The sequence below is a fragment of the Ostrea edulis genome, chromosome 1, assembly GCF_947568905.1.
Source record: "Ostrea edulis chromosome 1, xbOstEdul1.1, whole genome shotgun sequence".
Taxonomy (NCBI): Eukaryota; Metazoa; Mollusca; class Bivalvia; order Ostreida; family Ostreidae; genus Ostrea; species Ostrea edulis.
The window spans coordinates 9,987,434-10,013,990 of record NC_079164.1 but is presented as its reverse complement, the minus strand read 5'-3'; the positions used below and the strand labels follow the sequence as shown (position 1 = coordinate 10,013,990).

The window sequence follows — 26,557 nt, the reverse complement described above, 5'->3', positions numbered from 1 at the left end:
ATTAACCAGTTCCATCAGACTGACTAAAACAAATGTCAGTCAGTACGCCAAACTTTTAACCAGTCAGACATTGACAGGCATGCATGTTAATATCAAGCCCTGGATAGTAATAGGTCACCTGAGTGTAAAAAGTTCAATGAATGTGTCTAATCATACAATAATAATTTACCTAATCAATTTAGAATCATTTTAAATTCGTGGGGGCCAATTTTCGTGGATTGCTGAATTTTTACGGGTTCGTGGGGATGTAATTTCGTGGATTTATATATTTGTAAGATTCTTGTATACTAGTTGTTTTTATTCGTTGAGGATGTAAATTTGTGGGTGAGGGGTACCCACGATTTCCGCGAAAATTGTGCCACCACGAATTCTAATGTCAGATTCCACAGTACAATCAAATCTATAAATAGAGGAAAAACTTCTCAGTGGATGTAAATATTATATAAAATGATGGTTGTATTCTGGCAACACAAAGTGATGGTGGAGAAAGGGTACTGTCCCACCCCTGCTGACAGTCAATCTCAGATCAAAAATACTCACCTGAGCCTTCAACTTTAGACATATATATAAAAAAAATTTACCTATACCTGTCTGGCCATATGAAATATATTCCATACATAGATTTGGATTTAAACATGGGCACTGTGATGGCTGCTTTTGGTAGTCATTGCTGATGAGGTATTTACTCCCATAAACTAAGCGAGACACTAAATGGTTGGTCAACAGCGCTGCTATTTCTCCCTCATTTTTGCCATCAAATGCATTTTTCTTTGGGTTTTTTAAACATTTTTCATGGAATTCTGAAAAAAGAATATACATGTATGTTTGTGAAACACTACTTATTCTGGATTCAAATTTCACTCCCTTTAAATACATAATGTAGTAAAGCTGTGATATTACAATTACTAGAAATGTGACATTCATGACCCTAATGAGTCGGATGTTTAGGTCCTTTAAGCCAGTCACACTGTACCGAACTCACATCCCAACAAGTCACAAACACCAGGACTTTGTCAGTGTGATTTGGCATGGTTGAGGAGTAAAGAAAAAGATTTTTAAATAATCAATGCATTTTCATTTTATCATCAATAGAGCTTCACTCTTACACCAGAACCCCTGACCCTGGGGCCATGAATTTCACAAATTTTGGCGAGACTTCCTTTCTTGTTCTCTCCATGCACCACAGGCACTTGTTTCTGTAAATGACCTCTGTATACTAATAACAACACAGGCCTCTGTATACTAATAACAACACAAGGTATAGGTACCTAGCTTCAAATGACACAGAATGGCACCCCCTGAGAATGTCGGCCTGTTGAGCCTCCAAGGAATATGCGATGCTAATGTATTTACTACCGTTGTATTGTACAATCATTCAGCTTAAAAACCATGTATGACATGACTGCATTCTTTGCCTCTTGTCGCCGAAAACTGCAACAAAATCTAAATTTTTAGTATTAAAATTTGTATTTGTTAAATAAATACTTACCTTTATAAATTTAGATATTCACCTGCTTGCAGTCTTGTATCGGAAAAAAACCATGTAATAAAAAAGCACCCTTTGTGACCCGCCACCTCTGACATGCTCAGAAACCAACATCCGGTATCATCTATTCTTTGACATAAAACAAAAAATTAGAAGGGGGATGAAGGGGAGGTGGGTTGGGACCTCTGATTTATAAAGGTAAGTATTTATTTAACAAATACAAATTTTAATACTAAAAATTTAGAATTTATCACAATAAATACGTTACCTTTATAAATTTAGATAAGCAGAATTCAAAGTAGAGCTGAATCCCCCTGAGATTGGCAACTAGGAGGAAAAACCACTTTTTGAGCTGAAACTAGAGGTCCAAGCGAGAACAAACTGTCACTATGAAGGGGCATAGATCTAAGGTAATGGTTATAAAAGGTACTATCAGACCTCCAATAACCAGCTGACATGATTTCCGACATAGAGGAGGAATTGAAAATAGCCCAGGAGCAAGACAATGCTCTAATTTCATGTGCCTGAACTTGAACACGAGACAAGGCTTCTGGAGATGAAGATTGGTAAGCCATCTTAACAGTATGACAAAGCCAAGTAGAAATAGTCTTAGCCGAAATATCCTTTAGACCTTTCTTAATAGGAATGAAAAGTCTAGTAGAACCAGTAGGTCTGAGCGTTGACGAAACAGAAATATATTTCTGAAGTGTACGCACTGGACATAAATCCTGATTACCTAATGATTTAGGTAGAGCAGGAATAACAATAGGTCCAGAACCTTTGTCTGATAACTGATTCTTGGCTAAGAAAGATGGATCTGTCAACAGAGTAACTGAAGAATTATCTGCAGAAAATCTGAGACAAGAATCTGCAATGGAGAAAGCATGAATCTCACTCCTTCTACGACCAGAAGCTAAAGCTAATAAAAAACAGCACTTCAAGGTCAAAAACTTAAAGGAAGCTAAAAATAAAGGTTCGAAAGGAGGAAATTGTAAAGTCCTAAGAACCAAAGCTAAATTCCAGGATGGAACCAGCCTACGTTGTCTAGGTCGTTCCAAACAAAAATTCTTGACCATGAGGGACAAGAACTCATTCTTCCCAAAATCAGGACCTCCTGACAAAGCTATAGTTCTGGATAAAGCTGAACGATAGCCCTTAATAGTAGAGGGAGAGAAACCTTTGTCTTCAAACAGATAAACTAAAAACTCAGCTAACTGTTGGACAGTAACTGCGAGAGGATCAATTTCCTTTGAACGACACCAAGAACAGAAGATGTTCCACTTAGAGTCATAAATTGCTCCTGTAGATTTTCTGACTGAACTAGAGATACGTTTGGCTGCTCTGTCAGAAAAGCCATCCTGTCTGAGAGATTCCCTGACAGTAACCATGCGTGTAGATGGAGGTTGGAAAGATTCTGATGAACTTTCCTGCCTTTGAATTGAGACAAAAGATCTTTCCTGAGAGGAAGCAGAATTGGTCTCGCACAACACAGTTGAAGAAGATCTGGAAACCAAGATTGTTTTGGCCATGCTGGAGCAATAAGAATGGTCTTGCAAATTTCTACCCTGATTTTGTGTAAAATCTTGGGAAGGAGGCGAAAAGGAGGAAACATGTAAGAAAACATCCCCTTCCAATCGAAAGACATTGCATCCACTGCTAAAGCTTTGTTGTCTGGAATCGGAGACACAAACGTTGGCAGTTTGCAATTCAGATGCGTAGCAAAGAGGTCTATATGAGGACGATCCCACTTGAGACAGATCTCCTGAAAGACTGCTGGATGTAACTCCCATTCTGTATTCACTGGATGCAGTGACCTTGAGAGAGCATCCGCTACTAGATTCAGATTGCCAGGAACATGCCTGACTGACAAGCGAATTCCCAGGGAACGGCAAAACAACAGAATTTCTTTGCACAGAAGGTAAAGAGACTGAGAATGTGTGCCGCCCTGATTCTGCAGATAAGCCACTACTGTTGTATTGTCTGTGGCTATCATCAGAGATTGACCCTGAACAAATTGGGAAAATTGTTTCAATGCCAGAAGAACAGCCCGCATCTCCAGTAAATTGATGTGTTCTGTCAACTGGAGACCGGACCATATACCTGATGCCTCTCTGCCCTCCAGGGTAGCTCCCCAGCCTGTCAGAGAAGCATCTGTAAACAGGGTCATAGAAGGAACTGGGGGGTCTAGCGAGCAACCTATCATAACATTCTCTCTCACTGACCACCACAGAAGATGAGGATACAATCTGGGAAGAATGGGAATAACAGCTTCCCACTGTTGTGAGGCTGGTACCCAAAATTCCAGAAGATACCACTGAATGGGGCGAATATGAAGACGACCTAAAGGTACTATGTCCATCAGAGAAATCAGAAAACCTATCAGTTGTAGAAACTGGCGAGCTGAAGCCTGTTTGGCTGAAAGTAGTTGATCCAACAGATACTGAAGCTTGAGAAATTTCTCCTCTGGAGGAAGAACTATCCCAAGATCTGTTCGAAATTGTTCCCCTAGGAAAATGAAACTCTGACTGGGAACTATCTCTGATTTTTCCCAAGAAATAAGGAAACCCAGCTTCAACAGAAGATGAATAACTCGATGAGTATGTTGATGAAGAAGGTTGAAAGAAAAATTCTTGATCAGAGAATCGTCTAGATATGTATGGATGAAAATGGACTGGGAGTGTAGATACGCAACCACTGTTTGAAAAATTTTTGTGAACACTAGTGGAGCAGTAGATAGGCCAAAAGGCATTGCCCTGAAAGCATATACCTTGCCCTCCCAGACCAGACGAAGAAACTTCCGATAAGCCGGAGCTATAGGGACATGAAAATAAGCATCCGTCAGATCTAAAGAAGACGTCCACATCCCTGTATGGAGAGAGGTTCTGATCGACCTGTTGGTCTCCATTTTGAAATGTGGAATCACCAGATACTGATTCAGAAAAGAGAGGTCCAACACAGGTCTCATTTGTCCATTCTTTTTGGGTACAAGAAAGAGACGAGAGTAGAACCCCCAACCTAGAGGTGGACTTACTTCTTCCAATACATTCTTTTGGAGAAGTAGAGACACTTCCTCTTGTAACAACAGATTTTTCCACGGGTCTCTGGTCATAGAAAATTCCAGAGGAACCGCAGAGAGAGGAGGCTGTTCTCGAAATTGAAGCTCTAAACCCCTCCGTAGCACAGAAAGAACCCATATGTCCGAAATGAGACGGGACCAATGAGGAAGAAAAAGAGAGAGGCGTCCTCCCACAGGAAGATGAGGAAAGGGAACACCTACTTCCTCGGAAAGAGTGGATTGTGCTACAGGAGGGGGGGAGGCATCAAAACTGAGATTTCTTACCCTTGGCTACTTTGGGTTTTTTATTATTAGATCCCGAAGCCGATGGGAAAGAACGATGCTCATTACTTCTCTTAAGATTATTTGAACCTTGCAGAGAAGAGCCAGATTTAGTAGCACCTTGAGACTTACTTCTAGAAGAGTCTGATTTAGAAGAACAAGAAACACGCCTAGAACTACCATTGTTGAGTTGTACATCTACTTTAACAGTAGGAGGTTCTTTGTGTAATTCCTCTTGTAATTTGCGTAAAGAGATGCCAAATAACTGCTCTTTATGAAGAGGAGAAAAAAGTAGGTTGTCTTTAAGAAACTCAGAGACGTTAGATTTTTGAAGAATCTCTTGTCTCCTAGCTAAAGAAAAATTGGCAATAGTGCCAAGATTCAAGAGCTGAGAAGTGCAAAGACATCTATCTACTTTGAGAAGAAAAGAACGAACATCATCAAATTCTTCGCCCTTATCTTTAAGAGAGGCACCTGCAGCAGCAAGAAAATGCTCCGCATATTGTAAAGCTGCGGCAACACCCCGAAGATTGTTCTCCGACCTAGAATAAGAAGTCTGAGATAACTTGACCCCCTCAGAAGACTTAGCACCAAGAAGATTGGAAAAAGTCTTATCAAAAACAGGTTGAGATTTTCCCAAGGAAACATCATGAATATCAAAATACTTCATTCTAACCTTACCAGGGAAAGAAGATGTACTAAAAGCCAGATTTTGTCTAACTAAATTAGAGGCCTTATTGGAGGACATCTGATCGTCGACAAGATGAGAATTAATGGAAGCCAATGCAGATTTAAAATGACTAGACTCGGGAAAAGAAGCATACGACTTAGAAGAATCTCTCACAAGACCAGAGCAGGACTGAAAATCAGAAGGTATGTGAGAACTCCTGGGAGGAGAAACTAAAGAATCGTGACCTGACAATTCTCTACGAATTGCGTACACTTTGTCTTTCAGAGTGAGATTCTCTACCGGAAGTTGCTCCTGAGAAAGCCCAACTTCATCGACTGAAGGAACCGGAGATAGGCAATTATCGCTCAGAAAAGATGCCTCTTGACTACTTGGAGCCAAAGATAATGAGTCAACCTCCTCGTCCGCTTTATTATCAAAAGCGGGCCGAGGGGTGACAAGAGCAGCCCCAGGAACAGTGGGGGACGTAGCTGATTTGCTTTTTTCAATCAAATCTAGTCTACGTTCCACTGTCACAAATTTTGAAGAAATAGAAGCCTCCAGTTTCTGAATAGATGAAACCAAACATTTAATTTCGTCCTTATTGGAGGACTCCATTAAGTTTGGTTTACTAACAAAACCTTGCCCTGTCCACACAGGTTGAGTCGAGTAGGGATAAGGTGGCACAGAATACATGGGATGAGGAAATCTAGCTGGCCACCTAGACCGATAAAACGTCTCCCTACGATTACCCGAAGGAAAACTCTCAGGGCGAGAACTAGCCACCGGACTACCAGGAGGTCGCGTAAAAGTAGATGTAGCTCTAATTTGACCTACCGAAGTAACCGGGGTAGAAGGAATTCCTGGAGAATCCATGACATTCCCATAAGAAAGAAAAGGGTCAGATTCCATGGGACCAAAACTTCTAGAGTCAACAGAGTCCCAATACTCTCCCTCTACAGCAATAAAAGGTAATTTAACATTTTCACCTTCATTCGCCATAATGCTTAATAATGTAATAAAGTAATATCAACAAATACCATGCAATACTTAGCCAAAATAGCAAGTAGAAAAAATTCTTTTCCTCCTCGAGAAAAACGTGACTGCGCTCCACAACGGCGGAAAAGAAAAGATGATACCGGATGTTGGTTTCTGAGCATGTCAGAGGTGGCGGGTCACAAAGGGTGCTTTTTTATTACATGGTTTTTTTCCGATACAAGACTGCAAGCAGGTGAATATCTAAATTTATAAAGGTAACGTATTTATTGTGATAAATAATGGCTTTTCCGTTTTATACCACGAAGTGCTATGTACTGATACCGCACAGAATACGTGGTCGATTTTGACTGGCTAGCACGCTCTTCTAAAATTACGTTTGGAATTCTTTAGAATTATTTATAGAAAGATAGAGCATCAGAGATGAATTAAAAATAACAGGCAAAAGGATTATTTTAATGGTGACCATTAACCACAATTGATCTTATTTTATATAATTTAGTTACTAACATTAGGGGGGGAAATGCTACAAAAAAGGGGACTCCATCCCCCATATTTTTTTCCACAGACACCTGATAACTATAATCCCCCCTTCTGATTTTTTTTTTTGCGGTGATAATTCCTCCAAAATGTGTGGATTCCTTGTCTCTCTCAACCCAATTTCGATTGATGTAGTTGTTTCACGCTTTTCACAAGCTTTAGAGATTGGCCTTCTACTGGACTGGTATAATATAGAATATACTTATTATAAACAGTATAAGGTATTTAAGGCTTACAAAAAAGCATGTTTACGATTACATAATTCGAAATTAGGATGGAATAGACGGGGAATCCACACATTTCGGAGAAATAATCGCCGCCCCAAAAAATCAGAAAGGGGGGGGGGGTGTGTGTGCATACTTCAGATGTCTGTGAATTTTTCCATATCGGCACAGATCCGTAATATTAGGGATGCGGGGAAGGGGGTTCGCCGGAGAAGTTGTAAGTTGCACATGGCTTGTTTACATTTCCTGACAGATAATGATAAAAATATGATAGTCATGATAAAGACCTTCAGAACCTTAATCAGTGTGTGCATGGGGGGGGGGGGGGGTGTCGTTATATAGTGTTCGTCATTGCTGTCGCAATTTTTTCCCCTCAGGCTGGGAGGGAGGGGGGGGGTCATTCTTTGCTCCAGGGCTTCAATTCATAACTTTCAAGCTTACATGCATTAATATCTTCTCATTCACTACTACATCGTACTATTGTAACGTATTTACATTAACTTCTGGGATCGTACCTGGTCAATTCCAGGGTTTGGGGTATTCAACAATAACTAATTTAAACTAATTGGTATGATTTTAGTGGACTGCCAAAATATACAAATATGTCCTAACCTTATCTAGGTAAATTATAATCAAACAGAGAATCACTATATCAATCAGAGGCAAGCAACGATAAACTGGTAGTGCTAACTAACAAAATGTAGATCTAGAGCCCAGTCGCCCTCGGATTACCCCATATACTGTAGGACGCCTTATTCAGGACGGACAGTATATGTGGTAGCCCTTCAACCACTACACTCACTGTAGGATGCCTTATTCAGGACGGACAATGAGTATAGCGGCCTGGACGACGGTCTGTTCAGCCAATGCGGACGACACCGAAGAAAACAAACTATGGCTAGCCTCTTTACTGGAGGTCAACCTCTTCGTGGCAGGCCAGACTTCTGATGGCCTTCCAAATTCACTCTCTAACTGTAAGAACAGGCGAGGAATTGTTTACTATGAATACTTTATTAGTACACATAATCTCGTCCTCTCAACTTGGCTGGGTCTTCTATCTGAATGACACTGACGACTGCGGAGTCTCGGTATTTATACACAAATGAGATCACGTGATGTAAAGTGACTAATTGAGAACTCCGCATGGTCGTACCTCAAATATCCGGAATAATTACACTATCAAAAATAGTGGAGGGGCCATTCTCGCAATATATCTTCATTTGCATGCATGAAAATAACAGTTAATGTTAAGAGTTGGCCAATCGCCTCCAAAAAACATTGATATGTGCCTGCAGCGTTCTTGGTACTTATGGTGGGTTTCATAAAACTTCAATGTAACAATAGGTACTTGCCACATCAATACATACCACAAAGTCAATAACACACCACTAAAAAAAACTTTCCTTGCTCTATTTTGCATGCTTCCAAATAATCTTTTATCTGTATTTTCTCTGGGTGGGTGTAAATGTAGTCCGGGACATATGTCCCGGGACATATGTCCCGCGATGTCCGATATTGATATTTGCCGATTTATCGTTATACGTTAGTTTTTCTTCAATTATCTTACTGAATGTGTTTTAAGATGATCACCAAGAGTCTTCATTGTGATTAAAATTGCCTAATTATTTAATAAATGGCTTTTATTTTTTCTTCAGGGTGTAAAGGTAGTCCCGAAGATTTTACGAAGAAAACGCATTTCCGGTTTTTGTTTTTGCCTTGTTAATAATTGAAATAAAACCTTTTCTGTGTTTTATGTTGCTTTTGCTGTTGTTTAGATATTGTTTCTTGTCCTGATAAAAGATTTACGAAATATTCAGCATGTTATATGAATGCTCGTCCTTCTTTTTATGGGACATCGCTTCGGTGGTAGCCTGGTTCCCGAGGCCTTCCGATGTGCAAGCACGAAGGCCAGGCACTCACTGTCGAATGGATTCTTCCACTGATCAAAATCCAATATGGCGGACTCAATGGTAAGTAATGGGAATGTACGTAAATGAGCGTATCATGGCTTAATTAGCTGTGTCACTTTCGATTTTATGTCATTAATTGCCAGAGACAGACCTTAGGAAATGTATAATACTTGGTTTTCCATGTGACACGCTTGTTTGATATAGTCTTATCCCTTTGTTTTCAAGCAAGTAGGTGATTCGTCAACTCGCATATTTTTCACGTGTGTTAAATTAAATCTAACCGTGTCACTTCGTTTTTTCTACTATTGTTGGGTTGCATAGGGTTGCTGGTGAAGATATAGACTGAGTTTTATAGATGACACACACCAGTTTTCCTATTTCGAACCGGCAATTTCAGATCGAATTTCCTCCACTCATTTTTGGACAATTTTTGATTACATATAGATCTCACGACGTGCTTTACTTTGATAAGACTATATAGGCTATAGCTGAAGTTTAAAAGATTACTTTTTTGTGCGATGATGGAGGTGTTTTAAGCTTTTATTGGACTTAAAGTGTACAATTTTACAGATTCTCGAAATTATATACATGTGTATCACTATGTATATTAATTGTTTTAATTTCAGATAATTTTCCATACATATGGAAAGAAGAAACATATGATAGTGGGTGAAAAAAACACCCTCATATATAATGCTTCATGAATATGCAAAACCATGCCAACAGGTATAATAAGATGTATATATTGCTTGTGTAGGAGATAAGGCTATTTATGCATTTTATAATTCAGTATCATGGTCTCTGACAGTGTCAATTATTTAATTCTTATGTTGACCTGCCAACTTTATGCTTGATCCAATAGGCTTGATTTAAAGTTTCTGTTTTACTTTGGTTTACTGTGAATATTCTGCAGATTTCAGAGGGGATCACTAACAATTTCATTGTGATCGATTCACCCGATTTTAACCATGGTGCACTATCATTGCATTGCATTAGACTGTAGTAATGATTCAAGAAAGAAACATAATACGCAGAGATATCCACAATGATATATTTTAATGGAAATGTGGTGGATTTTTCCCCACTGCTGTCAGCCAGGAAATTCCCAAAGCCGAGAAGAGCTTGCGTCAAAATATATAGCTTCGCGAGCTAAACTCAGAAGTTCATTTTTCCTGTATCCAGACGATTTTACACACCTTTCATTTAAAAATGCTTTTAATTGCGGAAAGCACATGGATGTTAAATCGTCTTCCGATCCCAAGTTTTGAATAAACAAAAAATTCCCAAGATCGACACGCTTTTCCGGACTTCTTTACAAGAGAGTTCCGCTAACTCGGTATTTACGATCTTGCGTATTGGTCATCTGAGTCACTCACGTGACCTAAAAAACAAGCTGAACAAAACTATGAGTCATAGCATGGATTTAAGTGAAACACCAGTAAAGGACAAAATGTGAATACAAAGCAATCTCTCCTCTCTGTCTCTCAGAATAATCCTCGTACAAAGACTAAATATGAATGATTTCATCGAACAACACTTGATGTGAAAAGTTTACAACAATAACAACAAACAATGGACAAATTCCGATCAGAAAAGCTCGTATGATTATCACTTGAGCCTTGGCTTGCTATACAACTGTTCAATAAGAAGTAATCAAACTTATCCTTGTCTCAATATACACAGACAATGAAAAACACAGTTAGTTAAACAAAGAAATTTCTTTTTCTTCAAGCAAAGTGTTGAAATGCTGCAATATTTGTAGTTTCACTTAACTGGACAGTTTTCTGTATAATATTCACCAATTATTTGGGCCATGGGGGGGGGGGGGTACAGTTTAACTAGTATTAGTAATTAATTACATTTACAACAATATATTGAACAGCAATCTGCGACTTTTTTAATTATACCCAAGTTTTAATGCTTCTGGATTTCTGTTTTGAAACAAGTACCCTACATTTCACTGTAGTTTCGAATTTTCACAACTAGGGTGAAATGTTCGTTTCGGCACCAGCCCATAAATTTTACTTACGCATTATAATCTTTTTTCTTTTTTTCTCTTCTTCTTCTTTTCTTTTTTTATATATCTAAACGATAAACACAGCATTTCCAAGCATCTTTATGCCGGAGACATATTGTTGATTGTATATTTTTCATTTCAAAAGTCGGTGAGTTAAAGATGTCAAATTTTGGGGAAGTGTATTTTTAATTTCTACATTGAAGGGAAATTAGGAAATTAAAAAGAAAAATCAATATATGCACCCAAGGGTGCATGAGCCGAGTTGCATGGGATACATTGTAAAGTCAGGAATGATGTGGCATATTCATAATTGTGAAGAACTAATTGTTGGATATAATGTAATAAATTCTTGTGAATACATTTTTAAAAGGAGTTTGGAGTTCAACTTTTCGAGTTACTGTCCAGAAACCATATTTGTCTGAAGTTTTCAATCTATTTTCGGTCACTGTGACCTTGACTTTTGACCTTTTTCTCCAAAATCATTAGGGGCCTTGCTTTGCTGGTATCCAACAATATATCCAAGTTTCATTTGATTCAAATTGAAAAATTTCGAGTTATCCTCCTAAAACAAATTTTTTTTTTTAATTTTAAATCTATTTTCGGTCACTGTGACCTTGACCTTTGACCTATTTTCTCCAAAATCAATAGGGGTCTTCCTTATCTGGTACATAACAATATCTTTAAGTATCATTTGATTCGGATTTAAACTTTCTGAGTTATCATCCGGAAACCAAATTTTTCTGAAATTTTCATTCTATTTTCGGTCACTGTGACCTTGACCTTTGACCATTTTTCTCCAAAATTAATAAGGGTCTTCCTTACCTGGTACCCAACAATATATCAAAGTTTCATTTGATTAGATTGTAAACTTTTCGAGTTATCATCCAGAAACCAATTGTTGACGCTCGCCCACCCACCCACCCGCATCACCAAACCAATAGCCGAGTTCAACTTCGTTGCAACTCGGCTAAAAACTGGAGTCGCAATGCTTGTTTTTGAGTTATGCAGTAGTGTTTTAAACATGACCTTTTTATGCCCGCGAGATCGAAGATCGGGGGGGCATAATGTTTTTGTCCTGTCCCTCATTCTGTCTGAAACGTTAACCTTGCTAATAACTTTTGAACAGCAAGCTTTTGGTATTTCACACGAGTATTCCTTGTGACAATACCTTTATGTGGGTACCAACATTTTTTACCCTGTGACCTTGACCTTGGAGTTTGACCTACTTTTTAAAAACTTTAACCTTGCTAATAACTTTTGAACAGTAAGTGCTATCTAGAGCTTTGATATTTCACATGAGTATTCCTTGTGACAAGACCTTTCCGTGGGTACTAAACCTTTTGACCTTGGCATTTGACCTACTTTGAAAAAAAATTGACATTGGTCATAACTTCTTAATGGTAATTATTAGAGCTTTCATATTGCACATGAGCATTTCTTGTTACAAGATCTTTCTACTGGTACCAAGATATTTGTCCTTGTGACCTTGGCCATCTTTGGAATTGGCCATTATCGGGGGCATTTGTGTTTCAGAAACACATCTTGTTGCACTTAGAATTGACTCAACATTCATTCAATTAAACTTGATTTGTCTGTTGGTATCAACACAACATAAGCAACACAAATCAATCATTACATAAAATATATACATAATCATGTCTTCTAACACTACAGATAAAAAAGTTTAATACAAGTAATGTAAATAAATAATTACCTTTTTGCACTTGATATACGAAAAACTTCACGATATCAAATTTGAAAGTTTAAAAGGACATATTAGGAGTAATGTCAATTTCTAAAATTTCACATACTTTTCAAGGTCTTGTAATAAAATTTAAAATGGAGCTTTAAAAAAGTGGGGGTTAGAAATAGAAATTTTAAATTATTGGCGAAAATACTGATCGAATTTTTATACAAAATTTCAAGTAAATTAACAGTGCTCTGTTTGGAAAAAAATATCAACAAAATTAATAAGTCTCATCTGCTGCGCACTTTCATAGATTATAAAACTGAAATACACGTATAGGAGTATAAAAATAGAAGATATATATTGGATGAAACAGAAACTGTAATATCATACAGATTTAGAACTTTTTGATTAATCAATCCTTCCGCCACAAAATATGTTCCCTGTCAAATCCTTTCAAAATTTGAATTGACACAATTGTTTTCAACTGGATAGAGTTCAGTAATAGATGTGTAATTTATGTTTGCACCAATGGTATCAGTATTGAACCAGTAAATACTTAGTTTTATTATATACCCATCAATGTATCGTTTTTTTATACTGTTGATTTCACAGAGTGTGATCCGGTTTTCCCATAATTTGGATCACAGTTGTTATCTAATAAATGTGGATTTAAAAATAAATAATGAATGGGGTATATAATAAATGTATCATAAATACTACAGTAACTTGATCCAAAGAGTTGGATCACGTCTCGTTGACATTTGTGCTCAAAGGCTCAGGAGCTATCTTCCTTAATGTTAATATGGAGTTGTACCCAATCTGTACCATTTTAACCCGTTGCATTTCTCCCTCCCTGTTACACAACAAACCTGAAAAGTATTCGTGTAATAAGAAATACTAGTCAAATAAAAAAAACAACCATGAAAGCGATAGATCATATCTACCATCTTGTGACTTCGGTGTGAATATAACATTAATTTTAATTTTTCCAACAAAAAATTAGTTATAATTCCCAAATTAATACTTTTTGGTCGCCCAGTAAAAACTCGCGTCCCTCATTACGATTGGTTACTAATTTTGGTCGTCCAATGAAAACTCGTGTCCGTCATCACTTTAGACTAGGTCTAGCACTCTTGCTGTAAACATCCATGACCGGCAAGGTTTCGTTTCCGAACTCTAATAGCTATAGTTCCGAAATTAACCTTAATCTTAAATAATTCAATTACATAATAAACAAACACTTGCGTCTCTAATCACTTCTTTCTAGGTTGAAAATTATGCAAAATTTTAGAAATTAACATTACTACATGTATGTCATTTTAAACTCTCAAATTCGATATGAATTTTTTCGTATATCAAGTGCAAAAAGGTCATTACATGTATTTATTTCCGTTAATTTAAGTGCAAAAAGGTCATGTTTAGAACACTGTAGCTTTGACAAGTTGTAAACAAACTACATAAAATTGACTTTTGTTTGTTACGTCACAAACAGCGTAGGAAACTTGGTGTAATAATTAAAATTTATGTAATGGGCGATATTCACTGGATAATGGAGTAAGCATGTGAGACATTTCAAATCATGATCTTTCAAGGTCTTGAACTTGGAGTTTGACCTACTTTTAAAAAACATACCCTATATTAAATATTTCCGAAACTATTTCATATTTTGTATATAAATTCTTCACAGCAAGAAATTGTACACAATGGTGTTTGATCTTTTGGCCTTGGGAGTTTGACCATCGTTTTTAAAAACAAAACCCTGACCTATTCAAATACTCCTGAACTATTTAAGGTAGAACTTCCATATTTTGTATATAGTTTCTTTATGGCAAGACCTTATTTTGTGAAGTATGACCTTGACCTTAGAGTGTGGTATTCCGTCGTCTGTCTGTCCAGATCTTTTAGGCAAAATGCAACATTGACTGTAAGCTCCAGGATCTTACAACTTAGTACATTTTATCACGTTGATGAGAGGAAGATGCCAATTGCTTTTCAAGGTCAAAGTCGTATTATCAGTTAATAGAAATACCTTGTTGGCAGAATACAGAGCGAACTAGTGAAGCTAGGATCTTACAGCTTGGTACATTTAATCACCATGATGAGAGGGAGATGCCTATTGTTTTTCAAGGTCAGAAATCAAGGTTGTAGTATCAGTTAATAGGAAAACCGTGTAGGCAGACTGAACTACTGGAGCTAGGATCTTACAATTTGGTGCATTTAATTACCATGATGAGGCGAATATGTATGTCTATATTGGTTTTCAAGGTCAGAGATCAAAGGTCAAGATCGTGCTATCAGTTAATAGAAACACTTTGTAGGCAGTGTACAAACCAAACTATTGGTGCTAGGACCGTCAAACTTGGTACACATACACGTTATGCCAAGAGGGGGATGCTATTGTTTCTCAAGGTCAAGTCACAATATCACTTGGAAGAAAAACATTTTTCGTTTTCCAAATTTTGTTCTGTTACGAATATATGCATTGCCCTGAAAGCTTGTCAGAACCTCCCTCTAAGAAAAATACATATTCAGTTCATATTTCAACTTGATTGGTGCACCGCGACCTACTTTAGGTCTAAAAGTAGGTCAAATAGTTTTCTGGATTTTTTATCATCATGGATACAGATATTACACTGAAGGTCTTTCGGGTGTATGTTGTACCGTTTGCGGTACTCTTGTTAAATATCTGTCCTATCCAATATCTCCTGAACTATTCAAGATACTGTAGATCTTTCATTCTGTATATAGATTTCTTATGGTACGAACTTTTATTTCATACTTTTACCTTGTAATTAAACCTACTTTTAACAAAACTTTACCTATCTTTAGAACTATTCTAGTTGAGGTGTTCAAGTTTTGTATATATAGATTTTTATGACAATTATACCTTTTGATACAGTAATATTGATCTTGTGACCTTGACCTACATTCTATAAAAACCTGACCTACTCAATATTTCCTGAACTATTAAAAGTAAAGCTTTTACATTTTGTACATGTATATAGATTCTTTATGGCAAGACCTTGATATACTAAGGTGTTTGATCCTGTGACCCTGACCTTGAAGTTTTACCTACTGTTAATAAAAATCTTACCTATTTAATCTCATGAACTATTTTATATGGAGCTTTCATATTATGTATATGATTTTTTTAAAGAGAAGGTCTTCGCATCATACAATGATTGATGACCTTGTGACCTTGGTCTTATCCAGAACAGCAAGATCAAGTTAGTCATATTGGTGTTGAGCATCTCTGTGTTATGTGAATTCTTTTTCAGTTATGTTGTGATCTCTTGGGTCTAGGTTGGGGTCACAATATGGGGTTATAATTTTTCATGGGTATAAAGATTGATAAAAAATCTTTTCAAAAATCACAACAGCTGAACAATGGCAGGGTCAGGGTGGCTCATAATCATGTACTTTGTTTGTTAAAGAGAATAAAGATTGCATAAATTTTAACAGTTTTTTTATCCTAAATTTATGATCCGAGGTTGGGGGGGGGGGGGGGGGCAGTGAGGGGTATGGATGTTCCCCTTTGACTTCCCTTTAGATGCTACACACCAAATTTGGTCAATATTGGCCAGGTAGTTTCAGAAGAGAAGCTGAAAATGTATAAAATGTTAACGCACGATGGACAACACATGACACACGAAAAGAAAGAAGACATTAAATATATTCAAAAAATGGATTTATTCTTTATAATGAGGAAGAAAATATTTCACAACACTGCCAATGTCAAATAGGAGATTGAAAAATATTGAACATATGTACATGTAAATAAGCAATCATTAAATGGCAATTCATTAAATGACATGCATTATATCTTGCAACATATTTGCATTTACATTATTAATTTTTAAACACAACACCTTTAAATCTTATCTTAAAGATCTGATGTTACTTACGAAATTAAATAATTGTCCTTTGTAGCATTGCAAGTTTGATGAATGCCTCTATGATAAATTCTCTATCCCGAGTTTTCAAATAGTCATATGGTTTAGAAACCTTCAAAGTTGGTCGATCTCCACTTTTGTGCTGTAATATGTTACCTTCAACTATGTCATTATATTGTTCCGCACTCATTTCCAGCATTGTAAATGTAACCTATAAAAGTGATCAACATAATAGAATATCATGCCTTGATAAATCTTAATATATTTGTATATTTTGGAGTAGAATAGAAACAAGAGGACCTCAAGTGGCTTTTATCAGGGGCATGGACACGATCTGAGCTGAAAATTTTCAAATTCATTCTAATGTTTAGAATGCTTAACTAAGGCATATCTAATGGTCTGCAAAAATTTGAATGTCAGTTGTCGAGGTATATGGGATATACAAAGCTCACAATTCTTTGTTATGTAAACAAAGCTCATGCTATTTTTTTCTTTACATAGTTTAAATATACAAGTAAGTTTCATCAAAAGCAGATTTTTTTCAATTTACAAGTTAATTCTTAATATAATTAAATAGCTTCTAGTGTTTGGCACATCTCATTTTGTTTTAAACACACTATCTTCCATTAAGTAATCTATATGTAAACAAAAACATGGCACAAGCCATGTTTACATAACAAAGAATTGCGAGTGCTGTATCTCACTTGTAACTCAACATTTTAGAAATATTTCAGTTAAGCATTGTAAACATTATAAATGGAAAAATAAAATTTGAAAATTTTCAGTTCAAATTATGTCAATGGGCATAATGATCATCTGAGAGTAATATCAAATTTCTCATTAAGAAAGATATCTATCTAGAAAATCATTGAATGACCTTCCTTTGAAATTTTTTTTTTACCATTCAGTTGATCTAAGTGATGCATATGGCACGATAAATTCACAAAAATGAGCTAAGCATAGTTTCACAGTTGATAAACTAGGTTTACGGTCCGTAAACTATAGTTAACGACGTTAATCTATATTTCACATCTGTAAACCATAGTTAACAGATAATCTATGTTTCACAAGCGTAAACTATAATTAACAATGAAAACAATCATTAGCGATTGCAAAACATAGTTTATCTGATAAATACAGTTTCACGATTGTAAACTACGGTTTACAAGTCTGATAAATATAGTATCACAATTTGTGAAACTAGGATTAACAATCGTGAACTATAGTTAACGAATGTAAATTATAGTTTACAAATTTGAATCTGTATCTATCAGCAAAATCTATTGTTAACGTTTATTTAAAGACAGATAAACTTGGATTAGCATTTGTAAACTATAGTTTACAATTGTTAAATATAGTTTTACGGATGAAAACTATAGTTAACGAATCGTTAACTATAGTTTACAGTTCGTTAACTATAGTTTACAGTTCGTTAACTATAGTTTACAATCGATAAACCTAGTTTATCAACTGTGAAACTATGTTTAGCTCATTTTTGTGAATTTGGCGTGCCATAGACGCAAGTACATAAAGGCTGCAACATGAGAAATTAGTATGGAAACAAGGTGGTATAAAGGACTATGAAGTTTGTTTTTAAAAAAATATGTTAAATAAATAACTTTTTCAAGAATTTTTCCTGTAATGTATACAATGAATTTTACCCCCCCCCCTCCCCCTTGTGAATCCTTCCTGACACCCTAGGTCATGGTTTAAACACACTTGAATCTTTACATAAGATTGATTGATTGTATAATGTCTAACGGTCCTCTCAAAAAATTTTCACTGAAAAATTTAGGCATAAGCTCAGCGTTTACCACCTTTGAGCAGGGGTGTAGGGTGGGATCTTTATTGTGCCACACCTGCAATGACACGGGGCCTCTGTTTTTGTGGTCTCATCTGAAGGGATGCCCCATTTTATTGCCTCTTACAACAAGCAAGCATGACCTATTCTAACCCGGATCCCCACAGGACTCCTTACATAAGAAAAATATATCAAAATTTCTCTGATGCTGAGAATTTGGTTCGGGGAGTTTTTTTTAAAATAAAACAACCAATCCTATCTTTATTACTAGTAATTCATTAAATCTCCATGTGCCCCTTTATTTGAACAAAAATAAAAGCCCTTTCTCCAAATGAATGATGCTTTGTACAAATTTTGATTAAAATCAGCCCAGATGTTTTAGCAGCGAAGATGTAAATATGAAAGGTTAATGACAAATGCAGACACCTAACACCAACAATAAACACCTGACAGGTGAGCTAAAAATGAATAACTATTTGGAGGAAGTTTAGTGACCTAAAAACTAAAAAGGAATTAATCAGACCTGTGTTTCTTGCACAATTAATCCAAATATTTTCCCCTTCTTAATTGTGTCTGGATAATGGAACAGAAGTTCTCCTCCATGTTGGCCAATTATTTTATCATCAAGGTGCTGAAGAGTTTCATGGTGTGAAGCTTTTGAATCTGTTGTTGACGAAATTCGCTCTGCTGAGTCTTTAGAATTGATTTTTAATTTAGTACAGTTTCTACTGCTCAGTGGTGAATCCCTTTGGGTCAGTTTTGGACAGTCTCTTTTGACCTGAAATAAAAACAAGACAGCATAAAATATATGACCCCTTCCTCCATATAATGAATATTTTGCATGTTTACAGCTGTAAACCTTATTACCTTTGACCTTTTGAGGCAAAAAAAAAAAATACCAAAGGGTTCATCACTTGACTTGATCAAACTGGGTATGACATTTGACGTCAATACACATATTCTAAGAGAGTGGAGAATCAATGCTTTTGTACCCATTTCATTGTAAAAGGTGCTGTTAAGATTTTGAAATAGGAACAAACTGAAACCCTGGTGTATGAGGTAAATCACAACTGTAACTTGGATAACACACCTGCACTGGAATTAATGACATCTCTCTCTCTCTCTCTCTCTCTCTCTCTCTCTCTCTCTCTCAATGAACAATTTAATTGTCGAAAGATACACACAAAGAAGAAATAAACCATTTTATTTTCTGAAAACTCACAAAAGTACAATGCTTGATGCACTTTTTGTGGTTAAAAATATCTACTACAGAAATTTTTCAGTCTGAATTTGTCCTTAGATAATAAAGGAAATACAAACATTTCTCTTTTTTTAAGTATATGCATGCGTCTTGTAAATGATTGAGCTCACTTTTTAAATGTTGCTTGTACTGAAACAATCTAGGGATGTATAAATGTACATTACACAAACATTGTTCTTATCAAAATAGTTGTATTTAAAAGCATATGTAAGTTGCAGCATTGTAATTATCGAGAATATTTTAAACATCTTTCCTTTCAAACAGAAAATTAGGCAGCATGCATGGGAAGAGGGGGAGGGGCCTGTAACATGTATCAGATTCAGCAAGTTATGTCCCTTTATCTTTTTTCAAACTGAGTCAATTTCAAATTTTCTTTTCAATAAGATAAAAAATATTAACTTACCTCACAAACTGCCACAACTGAGGGGTGCTGAGTTCCTTGTTTGACTTCTTGAAATGGCGAAAACATTTTGCAGGGGAAAATAATGTCAGCTGCACCCATAATATCCAGCCTATTGATTCTCTTTGTATCTATTTCCAGACATGGTACACTACTGCAAATTCAACCAAACAATTTATTACAAATTCATACCAAACAATTAATTACAAATTCATACCAAACAATTTATTACAAAGGTATAATGCATAAAAAGATTTAAAGGGTCATTATCTGTGAAAGTGATGGCAGCCATTTTTTTCTCAAAATCTCTCAGTGGGTATAGGAAGTAGGAATATATAAAAACATTTATTTTGTACAAGAAGAGAAACCCACTGCATACTGAGGCTGTGATGTCATCAGTGTAGTTAATATCAACTCAAATAAGGCACATTGTGATAAAGCAAGATATTAATAGCACTTGGTCAACTACTTTACCTGAGCCCACTTTTCAATCCAAACATACCAGCAAATGTCTCAAACAATGATTGCACGTGACTTCCGAGTATGTTACAACCATTTTCTCTTCTTTTTAGTACCAGATAAAGCTGGTTACCAAACTCCTGTGCTTGACAATGAAATCTGCAAAAGGAATCATGGCAAAGGTTAAATGTTTCTACTTTAAATAATAGTTCAAAATTACTTTTTAACACAATTTGAAGGTAATATGATGTTCTACACATACCGAATTATGATATTACTGACTTAAGGGTTTTATCACACTTGTCAGTTGATTAGGTAAGGTATCTTTAGGAATTTCTAAGCAGGATACAATTGTAGCAACAACAATAATCAAAATTACATGAAACTAATACTGCCACCGAGCCAACTCACAATAAAGCACAACTGATTCAAGGATTGGCAAAAAGGTGCTGAAAATAAATCGTTTTTAAACTTCTTGACAGGACGAAGGACAGATGCACAAATAAATCAATGGGGCAATTCACATTCTGGGTTCTTCATCATCCAAATTTTTACTGTGGTTCAAAGCCTTCAACAAACTTTACAGTGGTTTTGGAGATCAATAACATTTCGTCATGTGAAGGCAGCTAGGTTTCATCCAGCTTTTATATGTAATACTACCCATTTCATGAGACTGCAAAAAACCGAGGTCCCGTGTCACAGCAGGTGTGGCACAATAAAGATCCCTCCCTGCTCAAAGGCTATAAGCGCTGAGCATAGGCCTAAATTTTGCAGCCCTTTGCCGGCAACGGTGAAGTCTCCATATGAGTGAAATATTCTCGAGAGGGACGCTAAACAATATAAAATCAATCATATTCTGAAACAGGGGAATATTTGAAAATGCAGTCATGAGCGTCAAGGGTTGGGGGTAGGGTGGGTGACATCTTCAAATTTTAGTATCTCAAAATAAGCATATCAATTGCTTTAATATATACAATAATGTATATTAATGTTAGAGTTTGACAATTTTATAGAAAATGACTCAGAATTATTCTAAATATACAAAATGATTAAAGTTCTCATACAATTTAATGTTGTTTCTGCAATGTGTACAACTGAAGGGAAATCTTTACCTGGGAGGGGAAATATAAATTTGTTGTCAAATGGGAATTGTATCGTTGAGAAGAAGATATTCGCACATAAAACTTTGATCCCCTATTGTGGTCCTACCCCTGAGGCCATGATTTGAACAAACTTGAATCTGCATTTTGTCAAAAAGCTTTCATGTATAGGCCTATTTGAAGTTTTCTGGCTCAGTGGTTCTCGAGAAGATTTTTAAATGACCCCAGCCTATTTTGATGATTGTACCTCCTTTTTGAAGGTGGCATGGCTCTTTAATTTGAATCCCCTTCACCCATGAATGATGTGTACTAAATTTTTATTGAAATTGGACTAGTGGTTCTGGAGAAGATGAAAATGCGAAAAATTGCAGACGGATAGATATCAGAATAGTTCACTTGATCTTTCAGAGCTCTCAGGCGAGCTAAAATGTCTTAAACCACTTACAGATTCTGTAAAACTGGTAAACTCATGCCCCCTAAAAACCTTAATTTCATATTTTTAAAAAAAATGTTTGAGGTGTACCTGTAAAACCATATCATATGTTGTTCTGGTACCCATGCTGGGATCATTGATAATTTTTCATCCTCATTTGGAGCCATCTCCCATAAGCTTTCCGATGACAGTTCAGAAAAAGAGGTGTACACGTGGTCCAAGGATCTTAAATTAGCCATTATAGGACTCTTCTGTATATATTTCTTCAACTCGATTATATTTTCAGTCTCCTCGTAGTTCTTAATTTCTCCGCATTGAATAAGATCAAGAGGTTTCGTATTAGGAGCATACACTATTGAGATATTGAGGTTTTCAATGTGTTTTCTTTCCCATTTATTTAATTTTGGTGGAAGGTCAAGGGAAGCTATTTTGGTTATTTTTTTTCCAGGAATAGATAGCGAATCCTCAGATTCTGTTGAGTGTTTAGGAGCTCCATCTTCATCTCGGTCAGGGCTCCCAGGTGTATTCTTAGTGACGGAACAAAGTCGTTTACATTCAGGAGAAACAGAACTAGATTCTGTAGAGTCTGACAATCGTCGCTTTTTGCTTGATTCTTCATACATTTCTTTACTGTCCGCATCAGAGATGCTCATTGTTTTATCCGCATCGGAATCTGACATGTTGATCGGGAACAAATGGCGTACCGGATTCTAGATAAGTCGTACTACAAATGCATAACAAAGTCGTCCAATAACTTGGTCGGCCTTACATGTAAGGTGGATAAAAAATACTCAGTATTTAAAAAAAAAAAAAGTTTGAATCATAATAACAACAGTTGAGAATTTCATTTCCATATTCTAATTTTAAGAACCATTGACAAAACTCTGACAATAGGAGGAAGAGAAGTAAAATTGTGATTAAACATTGCCTTCATGTACATGTATATATAGGGTAGGCACTACCGGACTCAGTATTAACCGTGGCTAGTGACGATATGGAAAAGGTGGTTATTCATTTTCTGTCTTTTCTACCCCCCCCCTTTCCCTTCAGGAAAATGACACGCCATATTTATTTCTCTATAAAGATATCTTATATAATTTATAAGATATCTTCTATTTTTAATAAGATATCTAATAAATTTTATAAGCTATTTCGTATACAATGCTCTATACATGATGAAAATATTGTTTCAATTGTTGCTAATAAGTTATATGAAAGATTTAAATATCAGTGGTGTAATACACTCTCAGACAATGCAGACAAACAATTTGGTAAATTACGAACCTATGCACTTTTCAAAACAAGATTCTGTAGAGAAAAATATTTTTCAGTAATTCGTAATCCTCATGTTTTGCAATGTTTCACAAATTTCAGAATCAGTTCTCATTCTTTGGCTATTGAAACTGGACGTTACACACAAACACATGTAAATGAGAGAATATGTACTGTCTGCAAGTCTGACTGTGTAGAAGATGAATTCCATTTTGTATTAGAAAACCATTCATAGAGTCCATGAACATTTTGTGCAAGAATTTTATAAACCTGTGTAACAGACAAAAATTTATCTGGCTTATAAGCAACGAATGTAACAATATTATTGACAAACTTGCCAATTACATTTTCAGCTGTTCATTACTAAGAACAGTTGATTTATCATGAACTTGTAAATTTTATTTTTTCATCTATCTTTTGGGTAATCACTCTTTTATGATTTATGTATATGAACTTGTATTCTTTGTATGCCCTCTGGGCCCAAAATTGGAAATAAATTACTTATACTTACTTACTATAACTTACAGTTTAAAAGATATATCATAAAGTTTATAAGTCTTATATATTAAACAAGATATCATATAAAATTTATGAGATATCTTATAAACAAATATACCGCAAACGGTACAATATACGCCTGTCGGACAGTGAAATTGAACCTGGAAGCATATTGTGCACTCTGAATTGATACAACACACATTCTGAATAGTAAAACCTCAAAGTGGGTCATTGTGCACAAATTCATCTGGCATGTGAACTGATTATGTATTTCTCTGAGAGTGAGGTTGTGACAAAATGTCGGTGCAATATCTATATCTATGATGATAAAAAGTCCAGGAAACCATTTGATATACTTTTAGCCCTAAAGTATAGGTCATGGCGCACCAATTTAGCTGAAATGTGAACTGATTATGTATTTCTCTGAGAGGGAGGTTGTGACAAAATGTCGGTGCAATATCTATCTATGATGATAAAAAGTCCAGGAAACCATTTGATATACTTTTAGCCCTAAAGTATAGGTCATGGCGCACCAATTTAGCTGAAATGTGAACTGATTATGTATTTCTCTGAGAGGGAGGTTGTGACTACATTTCAGAGCAATACCTGTAACCATACCAAAAAATATCTGGAAACTGTTTGACCCACTTCTACCCTTAAAGTACATTCTCAACCCCTAAAGGTCATAGTGCGCCAATCCAGCTGAAATGCTAGCTGCGCTGGTCTTCCTCCGAAAGGAAGCCTTTGACTAAATATCAGGGCCATATCTGTCTCCGTAATGAAAAAAAAAAGCCCGGAAAACTGTCTGACCTATTTCTAATCCAAAAGTAGGTCAAGGATGGACCAATCCAGCTGAAATGCAAACTGAACTTGTATTCCTCAAAGACGAAGCCTTTGACACAGGCACTTGTTTCTTTATATAAGTTATGACGTCTGTATACTAATAATGTTAATTATTATTAGTATACAGACTTATATACAGAAACAAGTGCCTGTGGCCTTTGACTAAATATCAAGGCAATACCTGTATCTGTAATGAAAAAAACAAAAACCCGGAAAACTGTTTGACCTATTTTTAGCTCAAAAGTAGGTTTATTCATTTATAAAAAAAAATATGTCTTGTAAAGTTTATGATACAAGATATCTTATATCTTTTATTAGATATCTTGTAAAGGATATAAGAAATCCCATAAACTTCAGAAGACATCTTATAACGTTTATAATGTACCCTATAACATTTATGAGATATCTTTTAAGAGGAATCAATGTAAAAACGACGTGCCATACAGGAAAGACAGAAATTAGTTGAAATCACACTAAGGTCACTTGGCTGCCATAATTGAGAGGAAAGCCCTACAGGCACTTGTTTCTGCAAATAAGTTATGACGTATGTGTTATCATTAAATACAGACGTCGACATCATAACTTAATCATTTGATTTTACATGTTACACGCTTTTTCATTGGTTGAAAAATTATTGGAATATCTCATCCAACGAAAAAAAAATCGCCAGAACTACTTTCTATTGGAATGTTGGGGATTCCTCTGGATGCTTCGTATCTATAGATCTATTTATCTTATTGATAGGGAATCATGAAAAGAAAAACATAACAATTAATTCTATCGATCTATATAAATTTATTCAACAAAAACAAACAAATATCAAATATGAATACCCGGTAATAATTAATTATTAAAAAACAAACATGGCTATTTGAGGACAACACCCACCCACCCCATAATACACGCCTACTTCTGCAACCCCAGGCTGAGAGTCAAATGTATTCAACCGGGGATGAAAATAGTCCAGTTTGCACCTTGCGACAACTTCCTTCATGTCACAACCCAAATATCAGATACACCACACGCTGCCTCAGAGATACGGCAATACGGTAGCCCTTGATGACTATGGTTTCGAACTCCGGCTTTATGAGTTTATGAGTGGGCACCGAAACGAGGCTTCCGTACGACGTTACAACAGCTGTGACGCTTTGGGAATTCACTGATAAAACTCGAGAAAAAAAACCTGTAACACTCACTTTTCCACCTGGAAACCAAGACAACCCTCAAGAGAACCTGGCATCCCACATCATGTGTGTGTGTGTGTGGGGTGTGTGTGGGGGGGGGGGGGGGGGGGTGCGTGCGTACAAATAGATTGAGAAGCCTTGTTGGAAGTCTGCAGTCTTTACACTTAAATACGCGGTGCATTGTGTGTATTATTAACTAAGTATATGCTATTTTCTGCCGCTTAAATGAAAGGTGAAGATAACGAACAGTAATCGATCTCACAACTCCTATAAGGAATATACAGAAAAGAGATTTGAGCAACCATGAGGAGTAAGCATCCCCTGTTGACCGGTCACACCCACCGTAACGGAGCAATTCGTAGTCAACATCAGTGTGCCAAGAACGGCCTAACAATCGGTATGAAACACGTTGACAAGACACAACATTTGACTCAATGACAAGTTGTATTGGCCAATTAGATCATTATAACAACCATAGAATTTGTGAAATCCTGACTTTAAAGGAGACTGTTGAAACCTCCTGTAACATCAACTTGTTTGTCAGTA

General features: G+C 36.1%; 1 protein-coding gene and 1 long non-coding RNA gene across 4 annotated transcripts in view; one reads left to right on the top strand and one right to left on the bottom strand.

The window, feature by feature from the left end:
- Positions 1-22,950, bottom strand: part of LOC125664148 (uncharacterized) — a 26,835-nt gene extending 3,885 nt beyond the window's left edge. The window contains exons 1-7 of one of the 3 annotated variants that reach the window (XR_008799588.1): positions 22,305-22,950; positions 20,697-20,840; positions 20,226-20,376; positions 19,085-19,339; positions 16,773-16,971; positions 11,190-11,244; positions 630-800 (exon numbers count right to left, since the gene is read on the bottom strand). Coding sequence is in view for 2 of the 3 variants with exons in the window: in XM_056152631.1 (XP_056008606.1) it covers positions 16,777-16,971; positions 19,085-19,339; positions 20,226-20,376; positions 20,697-20,840; positions 22,305-22,894 (1,335 nt within the window). In the remaining variant the exon portion in view is untranslated. Of the gene's footprint in view, positions 1-629; positions 801-11,189; positions 11,245-16,538; positions 16,972-19,084; positions 19,340-20,225; positions 20,377-20,696; positions 20,841-22,304 lie in introns of those variants that run through there. The other 2 variants (XM_056152631.1, XM_056152630.1) reach the window with 2 other exon arrangements.
- On the top strand, positions 7,736-9,004 carry LOC125664147 (uncharacterized). The gene is made up of 2 exons (XR_008799589.1): positions 7,736-8,224; positions 8,906-9,004. It is a non-coding gene; the product is annotated as an uncharacterized LOC125664147 (long non-coding RNA).
- Positions 22,951-26,557: the final 3,607 nt, after the last annotated feature.